At 55.8% G+C, this 18,284-nt stretch overlaps 1 protein-coding gene across 2 annotated transcripts; it reads left to right on the top strand.

Annotated features, from left to right (window-relative positions):
• The first annotated feature begins 48 nt into the window (after positions 1–48).
• On the top strand, positions 49–14,985 carry IFITM10 (interferon induced transmembrane protein 10). 2 transcript variants are annotated; one of them, XM_075426487.1, is made up of 5 exons: positions 49–3,021; positions 4,101–4,286; positions 5,245–5,659; positions 13,276–13,434; positions 14,094–14,985. In XM_075426487.1, exons 1-5 carry the CDS (start codon positions 2,984–2,986, stop codon positions 14,241–14,243), a joined length of 948 nt encoding a protein of 315 aa, XP_075282602.1. In that variant the 5' UTR covers positions 49–2,983; the 3' UTR covers positions 14,244–14,985. The 2 variants fall into 2 exon arrangements, with proteins under 2 accessions (XP_075282602.1, XP_075282603.1); XM_075426488.1 differs by lacking the exon at positions 13,276–13,434.
• Positions 14,986–18,284: the final 3,299 nt, after the last annotated feature.

Raw genomic sequence — 18,284 nt, 5'->3', positions numbered from 1 at the left:
TTCATGGTGGCCAGAGACTGTCTCCCCAACCTGTTGGCGCAGTATGTCTTGTTGCCCACTGGGATAGACTCACACATGTTTCAGAGGGGCTTCTTTGCTTCTCTGATAAGGAAACATGCTAGCAGCCGATCAGGTTTGGCTTTTTCAATGTATTAAAATGTAACCCAGCCTCTTCAGGGTGACATCAGCAGGGCAGTAGGCACTCCCAGCATCTCTCCTAGCCTACAGCCTTCTGGGGCCACATCTCCCTGGCTGAGTATTGCTAAGGGTAGTCCTCCAACAGGGTACTCAAGCTGTCCCCTGGTCCTCTGGGCCAGCTAGAACAAGCTCCTCCTTGACTTGAGACATAGAGTGGTCCTGTAACAGCCACAGCAGGACTCCAGTTTCAAGTCCAGCCTAAAAACCACTAGGATGTGGAATTTATGCTCCCAGAGCCCAGTGGTGCAGAACGTGGGGGGGAGTCGTTCAAAATCTAGGGAAAATCCATCCCTCTTGCGTGGCTGTGTGATTTTTTAATCCTGGAGCTGCTGTACAGGAGCTGGAGACTCCAGTGCAGAATGAAGGCCCCATGTGCCAGGTGGAAGATAAGAGCTAATCCCTACTTTGAAAAAAGCGTCATCTACATAAGCAAGACAGATGCAGCCAAGTCCCATCCCGTTTTCTGAGTGCAGATCTGAGCACCCGGAGAGCTTAACTGATTTCTCCTGCTGGCACATCCTGAGCCTCTGTTCCCACAGGATGCCTTAATGCTCCAATCAGCTGTTTCCTCTGTGTTAAAGAGATGGATTTAGCCCAAAACGGCTGACTGGGTCCTGAAAACCAATCATGCAGCCCACCGTTCCTCAGTAGCCCAAGGGGAGAACAAGTCATCCGCTGCCAAATATTTATCGATGGGAATACGAAGGCGTTGTTTCTGTTCGGGGGATTGTGCCTAAGCCTTTAATCGTGCTGTGAGTATTGAACGTTGTCTCAGCAGAAACAGTCACGGGCTTGGTCTTGGCCAGGAGCTGGAGAAGCCAAGAGCCAGGATTGTCCGCCCGTGCTTTTCCAGCAGGGAGCAGAGCACACGCCACCCCACAAGCAGCTCGCACATGGCCCCATGTTGTCTTGCCCAGCAAATCCTAAGGTTTACACCAGCCGCCCCGCCCCCATTTACCGCACCGTCTCTGCAGAGCTCCATGCGTATGACAATTTGATAATTCGCTCTTTATTAAATGTCTCCACTGATACAAAGAGGACAATTTTTTTTATTATACATCCCCTTGAGTAGTAGGGCGCTTGGCCCTGACCCTCAGGGCTGTCTTCTTGGGCCTGATCCTTCTTCAATTGACTCCCCTCTAGGTCTGATGAGGGCTTGGGCAAAAGCCCAGTCAGACAAGGACCTGCCCAAGGAAAGCGAGGATGAGACCCCTTGGTTATGGAGATGACGTGCTCATCTGGTTGGCTCAGCAATTTGTTGCTTTGGGAAACTATTTTTACTCGCCGTCAATGACAAAGAACGTTGTTTTGGGGGCTGGTCGCTTTTTCCGCTCTTTCTTGGATTAATTTTTAGGTTCCTTTGGAAGGGAAAAGAAGCAGAGGGCAGACTGAAAGCTTAGAGGACAGGAGGCAAAGATAAAGGGAGAGTGAGGAGATGGGATTTACTCCTCCAAGCCTCAGGCCACCTTACTGCTTATGGGGCTTAGGAACCCAGTGAGGGTAGAACCCTTTTAGAAGAGGAATAGGAAAGAGCATTCAGGAGGTTGTGGGCTTTCTCCTTCAGAAAAAAAAGCAGGGGCAGGTCCTGCTAATGGTTTTCCAGAGAGCTGGAATAGGATTTGAGATGGAAGACTTTCTCACGGGTCTTACAGCGCTTGATTATGCTACAGCCCACATGTCTTTAACGCGATTACAGGAGAATTGCTTTGGGGCAGGAATCATGTTTCTATTCTGTTCATCCCATGCTTAGCATAAGGGGATGCAGGCCTTGATGCCACAGTAATACAGACGATTATTCATACTCATCCCAGCTTTTATTTGAAAGTGGTCCTAGACCTTGTGGTTGAGGGCTTGCATGCATGACCTTTAAAGACTCCCAGAAAATAGGAGTGTTAAAATAATGCACAATATATAGGGTTTTTTCTTCCTTGTGTCATTATTTTTTAAGCCAGTTCCCTGGTTTTGAAGGGTCACATGAACAGGTTTTGAACTGGTCATGCTGTGTATGTGCCGTTGTAGTCCATGGTAATAAACCTCTCGCTGCTCACACTTAGCATTGAGAAAGATAATGAATTACTAACCTGAAGACCCAAAAGTGCTCTGCAAACTGTAGAGTTGATCAGGTACCCAGAGAAGAGAACAAACAGTCATGCAATCTCCTTGACCTTTCAATCCTATTCACCCCAGCGAGCACACCCGCCTCTGTTGATCCCATGTTCCCCTACAGCACCCTGCTGCTTCCTCTTGCCTCCTCCAGACACCCTCTTTGACCTCCCTTTTTCTCTCCCCAACCTCCGTCCCTGCCTGACATAAAGAGGAGCAGCCCTACCTACACGACTTTGCCCGGACAAATGAAGAACAGGCTCATCAGTAGCTGCTATGGCAGACAGCAATCTGCATCCAAGGGGTTTGTTACTCCTCCTGAGCCTGCAGGAAGGATGCTCTGCACAGCTGTGGGTTGCCGGGGTTTGTCCAAGCCCTCCAGAAAAGCTGACAACAGCTGGCCACAGCTCTGTCTCTCCCGCAACATCTTAATCCCATGGGAACATTGCTCTCACCCCAGTGCCGCTTCTGCTCCTTAGCGGCTTCTTGGAGAGAGACCTGGGTCTTGTCACAGGCACTAATAAAATCCTCTTTGCTTTGGCAGGACCTAGCACCACTCCAGCAGTGATAAACCCCAAACCAGAGGACAATTTGTCCTTTTTCAACCAGCACAAGTGCCTTCAGAGGGATTAAACCGGCCTTGTGGAAACTGGACCCCCTCCACCCTGGGAGCGCTGAGGCCATGCGAGAAGTCCCCTTCCATCACACCAAACCGTGGGGGTGAGCACGGGGTGGGTGCCCCTACGCAGGAGCCAAACCTGCTTGCTAACAGCCGAGTGAATTACCATCCTTGTTTCTTAGCTCAGCACTTTGCAGGTAGGCTCAAGGCAATTCCAGAGGATTTCCCGTCCCCTGCAGGTTCTGCTTGCGCAAACTTTTGTCTTACCCCGCCTGTTTCCAGTACTCTGGGATTTCTCTGCTCTCCTTCTCCAGCCCCCCAGCTGAAGTGGCTGCTGCCTCAAGGCCACCTGTGCCGGGCCGGGCTCTGCTGCTGCGGGCTGACATGGCATGTCCTCAGCTTCCCCGTGCCGCGGCTGTGTCCTCCTGAATGACCTGCAAGCTGTCCCTGCGCAGCACCAGCTGCTCCCCGGTGCCGCGTCCCTGGGGAGACGCTACCGCAGCACCCAGAATCGAATTTCCACTCAGCTCCCAGGGCAGCTGGCAACGGGAGGCAGCAAGCGTTTCCCTGATCCTGTGCCAAGCCTGGACACAGCCAGATCCTCCCAGGCTTGTCCATTCTTCATGACATCCCCACCTCCCTCCCCAAAAGCTGCCGCATGCCCTGTGTCCTGCTGCCGGGGTTCTCCCGTCCCTGCCTGCACTGGGATTTGCTCAATGCCGGCAGGATTTATTGCCCTGCGCACAGGATCTATCCCCTTTCCATCCATCCCACATCACCAGAGCACTTTATTCCCCTTGGTCTGCATTGCTGCCACCTCCCCTTGCCGCGCTGTCCCCATCACCCCCACATGCCCCTGCCCGCGCTCGCCTGAGCTTTTCACCCAGGCCCGTGGGAGAGAACCCGCAATCCAGGCTGCAGCAAGTCCCCACTGCAAAGGTCTCTGTGGGTGACGCCAGGGAGAGCGGTGCCGAGCACGCCCTCCAGAGAGCCGGGGAAGGTGCTCGGCCGGGGCCCAGGAGATGCCCTTCTCCAGCGGGGTGCTACCAGGATGCTCCAAGCGGGAGGTGACGTCCCTGTGGGGAGGACACGGCGGACCTCTCTTGCGTGGGGCGTGCTCGGAGGGGGGGGAGAGGGCTGCGGGTTGACCTCCCCAGCCCCTAACTGCCCCCCTGCACAGCGCTAGCCCATGGGTGCACGCCCCCCGCCCTCCCCTCCTCCCGCAACTCCAGCGCCGAGGAGGCCGAGCCGGCGGCAGTGCTGAGCCGGATGCGCAGCGACTCCCCGCATCCCTCCCTGTGAGGATCCCTCGCTCCTGCCGATGCCTGCCGAGGAGACGGATGGACGGACGGACGGGCAGACAGAGGTGGACTAGTCTCTTCTATTTGAAAAGCTGGGGGGGGGGGGCACCTCTTCCCACATCCCCTTCCCCATCCGCTGTCTTCATCCCCTCCTCCTCCTCCTCTCCGGCCACGATATCCTCAAAAAAAAAAAAAAAAAAAGCTGGGGGGGGGAACCTGCTGGCAGGTGGAAGGCGTCGGGAAATATAATCCCATCTGGAATCCCGCAGAGATGAGGACTCAGCCAAAAAAAACAAAACAAAAAAAGCCCCCCAAGAATAAAACCCGCGGGAGGGAGGGAGGGAGGAAAGGCGAGGAGCCGGGCTGCTCTGCCGCGCCGGGAGACCCGCTCCGCCCGCTGCCCCGCAGCCCAGCAGCCCGCTCCCGTCCCGGCATGGGACAGAAAGACAGAAAGCAGAAGGCCCCGACAGAGAGACAGACCGACAGACCGACAGACCGGCGGCCGGGGAGGGAGGGAGGGCTGCGAGGGCGATGCAGCGCGGCCAGCTGGCAACTCCCCCGGAGCCCCCCCGGCTCCTCCCAAGTGTTTCTTCCTGCTTTTATTTGTTTCCTTCTCTTTTTTTTTGCTTTTTAATCCATTTTCCCACTCGTGACTCGGATGCGGGTCACGCAGGACAGCGGGCAGAGGCGGGGGGGGAGGACGAGGAGGGGGAGGGATGCTGCCCGCTGCTGCCGGCTCCCGCCCGGTCCTCTGCCCCCGCTCCGGGCCGGGGCCGGGGGGTCTGCGGTCCCCGGGCGCAGCGGTGCTCCCTCCTCCCCCTCCTGCCTGCCCTCCTCTCCTCCCTCTCTCCTCTGCCCACTCCCTCGCTTCTCTCCCCGCTCTCTCCTCTGTCTCCCGGTCCCTGTCTCTCTCTCTCGCCTCCCCCCACGTCTCCCCTTTTCCGCTCCTTCCCCCCCTTTTTTTCTCCCTCCCCCCCAACCCTTCACCCCCATTTTTCACGGGGGGACCTTTTGTTTTGCCAGGGCAGAGCGCGGTGACACCGCGGCAGCCACCACGGAGAGGACACAGGAACCCGCCCTGGGCCCGCCGTGCCCCTTCGAGGGGGTGGCCTGGACCCCAAGACCCCCTCAGGGCCACCCACAGGGCTGCTTCACCTGCATCGCCAAGCCCCCGGCTCTCCGGGAAGCTTCGCCCGTCCTGTCTCCTTCTTCCGCCATTTATCTTATGGAGAGCAAGAGCTGCAAAGGGGACAGCCTGCGGCCAGCAGTCCCGTGCAAGCACTCAGTGGAGAAGAAGACGATGACCAACCCCACCACTGTCATCGAAATCTACCCTGACACCACGGAGGTGAACGACTACTATCTCTGGTCCATCTTCAACTTCGTATACCTCAACTTCTGCTGCCTCGGCTTCATCGCCTTGGCCTATTCATTGAAAGTGAGTACGGAGAGCGAGGCGCTGGGTGAGGGCTGGCCGGAGAGGAGGGCGAGCGTTTGGGGGTCGCGCCTGATGTAAATCACACCTTTGCCACCCAAATGAGAGGTGGCACCCGCTGGGGATGGGGATGGGGAGAGCCACGGTGTGTTTTGGAGCCAGGTATGTTCCTTTGGGTGGGGATGAGGTGCTTTGACTTGCTCCAGTACCCTCGGAGGCTCCTCGGTACCATGGTGGCAGGGTGACGGGCAGGCAATGCAGGGATAGCTCGGCTGGTGCTGCGCCCGCAGGCACGCGGTCCCTTCTTCGGGATCCTGTCGGTTAGAGATCATGTCAGGGTAGGATCCAGAGGTGTCGGATGGTTGTGGAGGAGAAATAGGAAGCAGCCGGCCAGGGTCAGCCAGCACCTGGGAATTTGGGGGGGGGGGGGAGAGGCTGCCAAGGTGCAGGACAATCCTGCCTGTTTGCTGCTCACCCTCTCCCTAATTAAAACACCAGAGCTGGTGGCCAGGTCCACTCCCCCGAGCCCCATAAATCCCAAGGCAAGCCCTAGAGACCTGCCGGCACCGTGGGAACGAGCCCCAGGTAGCTGAGGAGAGGGGAGAGCGTGCAGGGGGGCTTTGCACAGCGTCAGGGCTGGGGAAATGAAGCGGTGCTGATGGAGCGGGTGATGGCGGGGAGCGCAGCCGGCAAAGGGGACGGTGCTGGGTTATTCCCAGTAGCCGCAGGTGAGAGCATCCCAGCAGGGATGGCGCCCGGCAAACAGGCAGCCCCTCGGCAGCGGCCGGGAGAGGGGCCTGGGCTGCCCTCCCCTTCCCTGCCTGCCAGCCCCAAAACTCGCCGAGTGGACGTGCAGAGAGGCCGGGGGCGGCGGGGTGGCCCCGCAGAGGAGCTAGCTGATTTGTTTTGGCAGGCAGCGTTTAGAGGAAGGCACAGATGGCTTTGTCACAGAATCAGATCGATTAACCCCATCCAGCTTCCGTGGGCTGGATTGCGAGTGCCCAGCACTGCGAGGAGGCTGCTCCCAAGCCCGTCAGGCTCTCCGGCAGGAAGGCTTGGGGTCAAGTCCATGGACCCGTGCCCTGGGCTCGGCCAGCACTGGCACTGTGGTGTCTGCCTCAGTTTCCCGTTCCCCAAGATGGGCAGTGAGCACTGACCCACCACCCACGCAGCAGGCTTCACTGCTGCCGAGGTGAGCTTAAATCGTGCTGGGGCTGAGCATCACCACAAGCAGGACTGACCCAAGGGCAGTGGCAGCCTAACACGACTGGGGAGGAGGGAGTCTTGCAACACTCCTAAATGCGTGGGGTGCCAGAAGGGCCATTTAGCCAGCAAGGGGAAAAACTGGCGTCCTCCTTTTTTGTGTGTCTTTGCTTGTCTGAATTTGCCTTTAACCATCAGCGTCTTTCCCATGCAAGAGGCACAGCCACAGCAGGCTAAGAAAGGGTTTCGCATCACGGGGACATGGCAGTAGCTGCAGCTGGTATCTGGGTAGATGCGGTCCCTCGGCTGCAGCCAGCAGTGGGGAAAGGATGGCCTGAGGACAAGGCTGACTCTTCCCCAGGGGACAGGATAGCGTAGGGTTAGCCACCTACAAGGTTTTTGAAGGCTGGACCCTTCACGATCCTTGACACGAGATGGAAGGAAGGGCAAAGCCCAGAAGCAACCCAGTGCTGGGGCAGAGACGTGGACTCAGCACCCGGCTGCAAAGGTCTAAAGGACATAAACTCCAGTGTGAAGAAGCAAAGTGGCAGCGAGGGAAGGCAAATGGGCAAACATGCTCCAGATCAGGGAAAGGAGAATGGAAGATTGCTGTCAAAAACCAGCCTTGGCTTTTGGACTGCGGAGGCAGTGGCTGATCGGATGTAACGGTGGTACCCGAACAGATGCAGAGCTGAGCAGGTAGAAATAACTCTGCTCTGGTCTTGGAACTCCCCAGTGGCTGTGACTGTGGCAGGGGGAAAATAGAAACAAAGCTTCTCTCAGAGGCAGAGGATAGAGCTAGCAAGTGGCCAAAGGGATGGCAAATGGCCTCAAGGGTTGGGATGGGTGGCGGGAGGCAACGGGGATGCTGGGGCAGTAGCAGAAGGTCTGTCCTGGGAAAGACCACTGGGATGTTAAGAACAACAGGATCCTTCCTCACTCACAGCTACTGCAGAGACCTTCACAACATGCCAGCCAGGCTGGATGTTAGGGTCATTTCTCCAGAAGCCTGTTGTTTTCATCTCTTTTACAGTCATTAAGGTTTTCCCCAGAGTTCAGAGAAAGCAGAAGCAAGGAATTGCCTGGGGACAGATGTCCCTTTAAACAGACTTCTCTTGCTCCTCTGCAATTAAACGTAAGGACAATTTAGCAGCAGATAATTTAGGTCCCGTCCTTTCTAGGATGTCTGTGCTCTGCAGAGACTAAGGTGCTGTGGGAGGGAGAGGAGCAGCACCTTCCCCTCACTGAGCCCATTCTGGGACCTCTGACGGCAGAGCCCTCAGCCAGTGGAGGTTTACTGGCTGAAGGGCCATCAGGGCACTGATGGCATCAAATGATTCCCAGGTTATGGTTTTTCCATTTCCTCTAAATAACTGAAACATCTAGCAACCTCAGGAATTATCGTTTTCATTATCAGAAATAGCATTTTGAATACCTTGCCATAAACATCATCTGCTTTTGCCAGATTCGTACTGTTAATAAGCAATAGTTCCTTCATGCCCCAAGTCCATGAGATGTTTCATTATGGATCTTAGCACACCCAAGTATTTCCACCAGCTTCAGCATCACAATGCCCACACTAGAAGCCAGATGTATGCTTAGGTACATCTGAGTATTACTGTAAAGCTGCCTCCTTCCCCCATGCCCACTTTTACTGGTTTCAGCCATAGCTGGGAAAACAGTACCTCCATGTCTGCCTGGCCTTTTGCACATGAGCTACAGCCTTCTAGATTTCTTTCTCCAGGGATATGCTATTTCATGGTGACCACCATTTACTAAAAAATTCCAAAAACCCACCCCAGAACCAAAGAATTTATTCTCTTACTCAAAGAAACACATGAAGTCAGGTGAGGGCAAAGACTGTGACATCCAAGCCAAGTACTCTGTGTGACAGACACCTCAGCCAAGAGCTCTGAATAACAGTGTGATGGCACGCCTCGTCTCTATTTACACCCGTAGCAGGCCAGATCCTCAACGGATACAGCCTGCTGGGCTGCAGCAGAGTTGCACCAACTCACATCTCCCTCCGGGGTTGTTTCTAGCATCTCGAGCTTCTCAAGGTCAGCCTCCCAGAGCGCAAGCAAGGCACTTGCATGTGAGCACGTGTTGGTGCTGGGGAAGGAGAGATAAACAGCAGGACCAGGGAAGATAGAAACCCTAAAGTAACCTTAGCCCCAGCCCAGCACGGATGTCAGGATCGCTCTAATGCCAACACTTTGGATTCAGTTGGTTTTCATCAGAAGCAAATGCCGTGGGCCGATATTCGGCAGCTCCCTCTCCTGCTCTTTCACAGCTCCAAGTGGTAATTAATGATGCATCAGCGCCTGGTGGCAGGAGATCTTGCTTCAGTCGTTAGGAGGTCCATCTCCAGAGACTGCAGGGTGAGCCAAGTCCTTCTCACTACCCATCACACCATGAGGCGGTAGATCAGAGGAGCTGGGATCTGAGATGAGCCGAGGTAGATGCCATGCCGTGCTGGCTTTTTAAGCCCCACCAGCACCCCATGGGGGTTGCTCACAGAGTTTTCCTGCCCCTCGAGGCCACCAGAATTTGTAGTGCGATAGCACTCCAGGAGTACTGAGCTCTCCTGCCCGGTCCTTAGCACACAGCTCCAGGCACTGCTGTTTACCTTCCCCTCTCGCCATGTGTTGATCTTTCCTGTTTAGAGTGGAAGCAGACCAGCACAAATCCATAGCTACTTATTAACCCCAGGAAGCAGAGAGGCTGCAGCACCTGACCTCTCAGGCAGGCTCTCAGCCTGCTTTATGAAAGGAGCAATGGTTTATGGAGATAGGTGAAACACAGCGGCGACAGCCCCATGATGCTGGTGCCAGCGCAGTGGAGGTACACGGGCTGGAGAGCTCTTGACCAATTCACAGAGCCAATAAATCCAAGGATCCCTTCCAGAGCTCCTTATGTGTAGGAATGCAGAGCTCTGAGGAGAAACAAGTTTACAGACAACCAGCTGTGGGCTGCAAGCTAAAAGCCAGGCTGCCTTAAATACAGCCTCATTAGGCTCATTATCAACAGACCATTCGTCTCCTCTTGCAAGCTGAGGCAGCACTTTTTACCCGCACAGCAAATTCTCTGCTCCCAAACACAAGAGAGATTGAGCTCCAGAGCAGAGAGAGGAGAGGCGGCTGCTGGGGAAGGGATCAGGAAGGTAGGAGTCAAGGGGAGTGCTTAGAGAGGAAGCTGAAGGCAATGCCCCAGGGGGAGGAAGGGCAGGAGATGGTGGTTAAAGGGAGGAGAGAAAGAGCCCTCAGGCACCGTCACACTGGAGGTGCTGGAGGACAAGGTGAGCTGGAGATAGTGGAGGACAAGTTGAGTAGCAGGGAGGTGACAGACAAGTAGGAATGGAGGGAAAGGGCACCACTGCCTTTTGCTGGTGGGAGAGGGGAGGAGGAAGAATATTTGTATGTTAAACCACCAAAGGGGGCTGTGTTTTGTGGAAGGCCAGACATGGAAGAGGAAAGAAAATGTACAAGTTGTCAAGCCGGACCAGAGATGAGCTTTGCCTTGTCCAGGCTGGGATCTCCAAAAAGGCCACGACACAGTGGTGCTTTGGGGTACCTGGGGAAACCCCGCAGTCAGCAGATGCAGGATAATTATCCTTACACTGCAGTCATCTCAGTGCAAAGCAGGGCCAAAAACCCTAAACAATTTTAGGCAAGGTGAGAAGGGTCAAAGTGATGATGAGAAAAAGAGTCTGTGACTAAGCGAACACCACACTTGGGTTTGGTGGGCTTCAGCCTTGTGACCTTGAGGACCTGTCCTCCCCATGCCTCACGTCCTTGGCTGTGGAAGGAAGCAGCTTCCAGGGCTGCCAGAAGCTCATGCACCAGCTGCCAGCACATGATGGTGATGGTGGCCACAGGAGCATGAAAACAGGAAAAGCTGAGGCTGGACTATGAGAAAGACACTGACTGGCATCTCCTTAAGGACAAGGAGCCAAAACGTGTAGCTGCTCTCCAGGAGAGCTCCTCCTGCAGAGCCCAGGTCGGATGCCACAGCAGGACATGGAAAGGAGACGTCTGTGAGTGTCTGGGGGTGCAAGGCCAGGCAGGAGGAGGTGAGGCCACTCTGGAGAGATGCAGCAGGCCAGGGCTGCGAGTCATTTGAAAGGAGAAATGCCTTTTCGTTGCACTTGTGTGCCGCAGGAGCCCTGGCACTTGTCTGACCCTTACAGGCTCCTTTGCAATATAAATGATACTAGACATTAAGGGGTGATTTGTGTGAGGGTGACCACTGAAGCCAGAGCGTATGGGGAAATAATAAGGGAGGAGAGGATGGGGACCAAGCACTTGGTGAGGATGAAGGATCCAGGGGACCAAGGACAGAGTGGCCAGAGGAGAGCTAGGGAAGGGGGCTGCCGGGGATGGGGAGCTCTGTGTGCCCCGGGGGTTGGCAGGAGCAGGTGGGTGGGACCAGCCAGAGGGACAGGGAGAGGGGCAGCTGGGTGCCCTTTGGCAGGAGTCAAAGGCAGCTGTCCATATCATCATCATTTGGGCCCAAACAGCAGAAGAGAGAAGAGATGGGAAGGACAAAAAAGAGAAATGGGAGGAAATGGTGGCATTGGGGAGAGGGCAGCCCCAGGCGCCCTCACTAGAGATGCTGAGGAGCACCAGGACTGGAGCAGGGACAGGGAAAGCTGAGGGCAGGCGCTGCTGAAATGGGCCGTGGGAAAGCGCTAAAGCTCCGGTCACGAGTGCAAGCTGGTGTCAGGTGGGAGAGGCTGCTGGGAGCACTGGGAGAGGGCTGGGCATGGAAACTAGGGCAGCAGGGCACCCCGGGGAAAGGAGGAGCAGGAGGCGAGGAGTGGAGAAAAGCTCCTGGGGCCAAGAGGAACTGGCCCTGCAAAGCCAAAGCAAGCAGCTTGGCGGTGGGAGGGCTGCAGAGCTTGGTGTGCCAGCCACACCAGTCTGCTGGAGAAACCTCTGTCTGCCTGGCAAGCACTGACAGCAAACACTGGCTTGCCTGCAGCGGAGAGCCACCTCTCCCAGCCACGGCTGGGCCGCAGCGCAGGAAGGGGCAAAAGGCATTTGCTCTGCGCAGGGCCTGCCGCCGGCAGCCCTGCTGCTGGGAAGAGGAAAGCGCGTGAGAGCTTCAAAGAGCCTGCTGGGAGCAGCGGGTGGGATTTTTGGCCCGAATCCGGTGTCTCTGGGGCTCTGGCTGCAGGGACCTCTGCGCATCCCACAGGTGGGTGAGGAGGTGGTCGCTGCCTGGTGCTGCTGCACCCTGGGGTTTTCGGGACGATGCTAAACCTGCCGAATAATTTTGAAGGTGAGTCATCCCGGACACGCAGCTGACAAAAACCAGGCGTGTGGGCTCCCAGGCTGCTGGCTTGCTGCCTTCCCAGAGGTCGTCTCTGCTGCTGGGAGCGCCAGCCAAGCGTGCCAGAGAGCCACGCGCGGTTTGTGACTCCTGCCTGTCCCCGCTCCCAGAAGGATGCCCTGAAGCTGCCGAGCGCTCAGCCGCAGGGCGATGGGTGGATGGCCCCGGCTCCAGCCGCAGTCTCCCGGGAGCGGGGCGCAGCAGAGGCCGAGGACATGGCACCATGGGATTTAATGCAAGAGGGAAAACAGAGCTCTCATTCTTGCCTATGTGCCTGCCGGCGCTGGCTCCTGCGGGCCTCATGCCAGCAGCAGCCTCCCTCCCCACGGTCCGGGATTGATGAAGAGCAAGGGGGGCTTGTGCAGAGAGGTCTTCAGTGGTGTGACGGAGGAGGGGACATCGCTGGAGGCTCTGAGATGTGGTTTTGGAGGCCCCGTGAACCAGCATGGCTCTGGGAACAAGGGCTTCGGCAGCCCTTCCCCATATCCAGCAAGTCGCAGCAGGCTTTCAGGACAGGCCCATGCGAAAGCACTGCAGGAGGGAGAGAGAAAAAGTCACGAAGACGTGGTCTGAATCCATCACAGAGTCTCTTCGGAAAGCTCCTGGTTGATAAAAACCTTTTGATATTTCTAGGTAGGACTCCAGGGCTGGTGTTCACAGCCTGCCACCGACGCCTAGCGTTGGGCCGGCGGCAGCCTGGGGCTGCTCGGCTGCAAAGCGGGCAGCAAAGCGGGCGCTGCCACGCTGTGCCCACCCCTGGGTACCCGCTCGGACACGCAAAACGGAAGAGGGGTGAAGTCTCCTGCTCCCTTCATCCCACACCCTCGTGGCCCCGGCTGCCTGGGTCTGCAGAGCGTGGCCTGACGGGGCAGTTTGGGGACCGCAACGCATCCCTGCTGGGAAGGGATGGAGCCCAGCCGCTCGTCTGCTGGGCAAAACCTGCAGAGCTGCTGCCTGGCTGTGCCACCCTCTGCCTCATGGTAGTACTCGCTGCCTGGCGATGCCATGCGCTGCTTCCCAGTGCCGTCCCTGCCTGGTAAAGACGTGGCTGACTGCTAGTGCCATCCCTTGCCTCCTCACAGTGCCATCCGCTGCCTCGCAGTGCCATCCGCTGCCTGCTGGTGCCATCACTGCCTGGCAGCCTGGAGGAGGTGGAGGCAAGCCAGCGAGACGGACATGCACAATCCTCGCCCGCTGCAGAGCTGTCTCAAGGCAAGCCCGTGAAAGTCTCGGCCTGCAGGGTAAGGAAGAGAGCGGACTGCGCTGTCAGGATGGAAAACTGCTGGTGGCAGAGATGCTACACGAGCCGCATAAGACCTGCAAAAGGAACTCATTAACCCAGGACTGCTTAATATGCTGGAGGCTTGTGCGCAGCCCTGGAGCTGCAGTAGGATGCCGTGCCAGGTTTTGCCCGCTCAGCCCCTCAGCGCAGACGGAGGCACGGGGATGCGCACCAAAACCACCGCCAGCCTTCTCGCTCCCGGGCCGGGCGAGCTGACACCCAGCGCTGCGGGGCCAGGGGGCTGCGACACAGTGGGACGATGCTTTGGTGCCCGTGTGCGTGATGGCATCCCAGTTCCCTTTTGCACCCTCAGGCTCAGAATGACACTGCCCCACTCCAGGGGCCACAGGGACCTGGTTGGCCTGGTCAGTAACAGCAACAGGTCACTCTTCCAGGTCTTCTCCGCTCTCAGGGTTTTCCACCCCACAGGTGTTATGGTGCTTGGCTTCACAAGCTCAACCCATAGCAGAACTTGGGTGCAGACCTCACCTTGGGGTGTTTTACGGCACCCCAAGCATTCAGATGCAAAGAGGCACAGCCCAGCTGTCCTCTGCTGCACGGTGTGGGTGTTGCCTGAAACCACATCTCTCAACTTTTTTTTTTTTTTTTTGGTCTCAGGTCCGGGATAAGAAACTTCTCAATGACTTAAACGGAGCAGTCGAAGATGCCAAGACAGCCCGGCTTTTTAACATCACCAGCTCAGCCCTTGCCACCTTCTGTATCATCCTTATCTTCATCTTCCTGCGATACCCCCTCACTGACTACTAGAATGAGGCCAACAGCAGCGGCCGCCGCCAAGATGCCTCCATGCCAGAAGTGTCTGCAGTTGTTTCTTGTAGCAAGGACACAAAAAAAAAAAAACCCAACACTCCTCCTTGATTGCAAAAAAAAAAAAAAGCCAATTAAATACATAAATAAAAATTAAATGAGTTGATCAGCCTAGCTGAGCATACCCTTCCTGCCCCCAAACAGTTTGTGAACTGCTGTAGGAAAGGGTCTCACTCTTACAGATGTACAGGGAGAAAAATAGGCCAGGAAATATTCATTTTACGGCCAACAAGCTGTGTGACAAGAGTGTGCAAAGCCAAAAGCAACGCACGCCTGGTGGCAAAAAGCTAAGCTCTGGGAGCAGCAGGGTTCTGCTGAGCAGGAGGTGTGTGCAGTGATGGATGGTGACCACTGCAGGGTGGCTCACAACATATCAGACACATTCAAATGGCCCCACCACCCCATAACACGTGGGGTTTCTTTTCCTTTTCCTCTGTTGAGTTTCACCCACTGGTTCAAAGAACTCCCAGCCCCTGGAGAGCTGAGGGTGTTAGGAAGTTCACGCTAGGGAGCCCCAAAGCCTCCAGAGAAACCCCAAAGTATCACAGGGCAGGTTTCTCCTCAGGATCTGCTGGCAATGCTGAGAAGGAAGGCACCTTCTGGAGAACTCAACCAAGCTCCCTAAACCGAGTGTTACTGTATTTCTGTTAACAGTCAATAAAGATACCTCTGATATCTGATGCTGCTGGGTTAATTCCTTCCTCACGAGGGCTGGACTCCTGGTCCCTACAGGCTGGCAAGACAAAACGCGAATGTTGCCAGCGGCTGCTTGGGAGAGATTTAAAGCAGGAGTGAGGGATGCTGCTGTGGGTCAGGGTTTCACGCAGCCATAAAAGAGGGCACAGATCGAGATTTAAGGGCAGACACCTCAACGACTCCCGTGGTGGTCGATCAATCACAAGCAAGTAAACGCAGCTGAGCGGGCAGGTCCCCCCTCCCCTGCTCGGACCAACGTTGAAGAGAAAAATACATCGCTGCAGTCTGAACGGGCTGCTACTGCAGCACTTCCAAGGCCATCACTGAGAGCCAGATTTCGGAGATGCTGTGCGTTTGCTGCTGAATGAGGCAGGAGCTCAGAGCCCTTCCCGATAGCTGCCTGAGGCTGCCTGTTGTGCTGCAAATCAATACGCCGTGACTTGAAAACACCACGAATGAATGGCAAGACCAGGACTAAAAAGGGAGACCAGTCTTTGCAAATCAGCCATGGAGCCACGAGGAGGCAACAGCATCCACCTTTGCGCCCACGACGGAAGCGAAGTTGCAGTAAGAGATGGGAAGTGGAGACAGACCGTCGTGGGACACCTCGTCCTCTGCTGAGTGTGTGGTTAAATCAACGTGCTGTCTCTGGGCTGTGCTCGGTGAGGGCTGTGCCGTAGTGAGCCACGGGACAGACCATGAGGATGCCTCCCTGAAAGCCTCATGAGATGTCACCTCCTTCCTGCCCAGGTTTCCATGCCTTAACTGCAGCCTGGACTTCATTTACAGGAGTAGCTACGGGCAGAAGGACCTGCAGTCCTACCCGCTCCCCACTTGCTGGAGGGCATTTCCACACCAGACCAGATCAGGAGTCTGTTTTGTGCTAAGTTTCTGCCAGCAGTGCAGTACATGGTGCCCTGGGAAGTATCTCGGTCGTGAACTGCTCTATGATCACTCGTCCAGAGGTCAAGACTCTTCCCAACCTCTCCTGGTTACTTCTTGCTCCCTTCCCTGAAGCAAGATCTGAAGCATCATAGCCACTGACATTTCCATCCTGACATATCTAGGGGCTGTATCCACTCCTCATCCCTGGCAGAGGAAGGCGGTGGCCTGTTGCGACGGCAATGCTGTCAAAGAGGGAGAAGCCAAAACGACTCGTGTTGCAGCCACCCTGAGCTGGCACCTAATAATTGGAGAAAATTAAAGCCCGCTGAGATGGTGCTAGTTTAGGCAAGAGCTGGACTAGTCACCCCAAAATCCTCCAAGGCTAGGAGGAGTGCAGAGGTGAGGTTGCATCAGCTTTTCCCTCCCCCTGCACCTGCACTGAGCTCACATTGGCTATTCCCAAGGTCTCAGCTCGATATCCTTCACCATCTGGGTGCCCATCATACCTCTCAAGCTTTGCAGCCCGCACACAAGCCCGGCAGGGTGGGCTCGGGGGATAACTCACATGGGGTGACCTCTCTTGCAGTGCCAGGGGCTCAAAGCCATAGGTCTAGGTCACTGTGGGATCAACGTGCCTGGCACCTCTTGCACTAACAAGTGCCTTTCTGTCTATCAGCTGGGACTCCTTGGAGCCATGTTGCAAGTGCTTTTGCACTCGGAGAAGCCTCTGACTCTGCAAAAATCCTGCGGGGACAGTGCCACCATCCCCATCTCCCATGCCATGAAGGAGAGGGCTGCCCTGCTTGGCATGCAAGCACAGGGCTGCTCTGATAAAGGCAGAGCTGACATAAAATTGGAAGTGACCCAAAGCCAGCCTTTCCTACATTTAACAAGTGTGACAAATGAGTTATCATCATCCCTTCCCCTGACAGACTGTCTTATCTGCAGGAAAATGGATGCTGGTTTAATGAACCAGGGGGAATATTGGACTGACTCCGCAGCATTTTTGCATGGATAAACCTTCAGGGGTGGAGAGGGTGGGCTGTTGTAAGTAACCGTCATATTTACTGTTTGTTGCCCACGTTGTAGCAGTTGTGAATGCTGCAATCGCTGAGCTGCAGCAGGTCAGAGGTCCACCCAAACCTGCCTCGAACGAGAACAGGGCAGCAGAGGAGGAGGCAGTAGCCCCGTGGCTGGAGGATGGCATGCTTGACCCCAGGCAGATGCTCGGCTCCACCACAGCCCTGGCCCCTGCTCCACCTGCAGCCCTGGGCTGGGAGCAGCAAAGCCCCTGCACCCACCCCTCCTCTCTCCTAGTGCCCTCCCATTCTTTTTAATGTGGCCCCTCCAAACTCATGGCAGTGGGAAAGAACCCCCCAAATCGGGAAAATGAGGGGGAAAATAGATTTCCGAGCTTGCTTAGGAAAAATAAAAAAAGTCGTTTTTCTCATGCAGAGGTCTTCCAAGCGCAGCAGCATCAAGGTGCTTAGCATTCATTTCACCTTGCCGCTGTCGGGGAACCCCAAATTGAGATGGCAAAGCTGCAGCCCCGTATACTGGCAAGCAGGTACATCCCAGATTGCACCAACTGTGCTGTGAAGCGAAAGAAAGAAGTGTTTTTTCATTTTGAGTGAACAAGCAGCCAAATCCGACAGGTCCTTTAATTGCTTTTTTCTTTTTGTTTTTAATTTTGCGAGAAAATTCTAGAAGTTCAGCTTTTGCCAAGGCTGACACCCGACGCAGCAGAAGGCAGGCTTTCGAGGGTTGCTTCTCTGCCTTTTCACTTCTGCCACTCACGATGTCGCGCCACACTCTCCAAATCGCACCTTTTTTTGGCTGCAAAGCCGCAGCTGCTGTTGCGCTCAGCGGCGGGAAGGAAAACTGAGAGGAGGGGGTGGAAGAGGGGAGCAGCCGAACGCTGCTCAAGAAGCATCATTTGAGACAGGGAAGAACTGATGGTCACGATGCCGTGTACAGATTTAATTGTATTCCTTCAGGAAGCCGAGCTTGACAGCTTGACGAGGATTTCTTTTTGCTTTTTGTTTAGCTCGAGGAGAGAAATGGGGAAGGGGGTGGGGGGGGGAGTCATTGTTCACTTTTAGTTGACATTGTGAAATTGTGCCTAAAATACTGCTGCCGGTTTTCGGCATGCGAAAGGCGTTCGGGGTGAGCGCGGGGAAAGGCCGCGGATGCTGGCAAGGGGCATGCTCCCCGGGGAGGAGATGCTGTGGGAGCCGGGCTCGTTCAGTCCGGCCACGAAATGGCTTCGGGGGGACCCTCGGGGCAGCCCCAGCATCCCGGAGGGGGTCCCAGAGGGCGGAAGTGGGCTGCGGGAGCTGAGCCGGAGCTGTGCTGCGGGGAGGCAGGCAGAAGGCCCCCTCACAAACCCTGCTGCATTTA

This window comes from Opisthocomus hoazin, chromosome 7, assembly GCF_030867145.1.
Source record: "Opisthocomus hoazin isolate bOpiHoa1 chromosome 7, bOpiHoa1.hap1, whole genome shotgun sequence".
In the NCBI taxonomy this organism is placed as follows: Eukaryota; Metazoa; Chordata; class Aves; order Opisthocomiformes; family Opisthocomidae; genus Opisthocomus; species Opisthocomus hoazin.
This window is presented reverse-complemented; position numbering and strand designations above follow the sequence as displayed.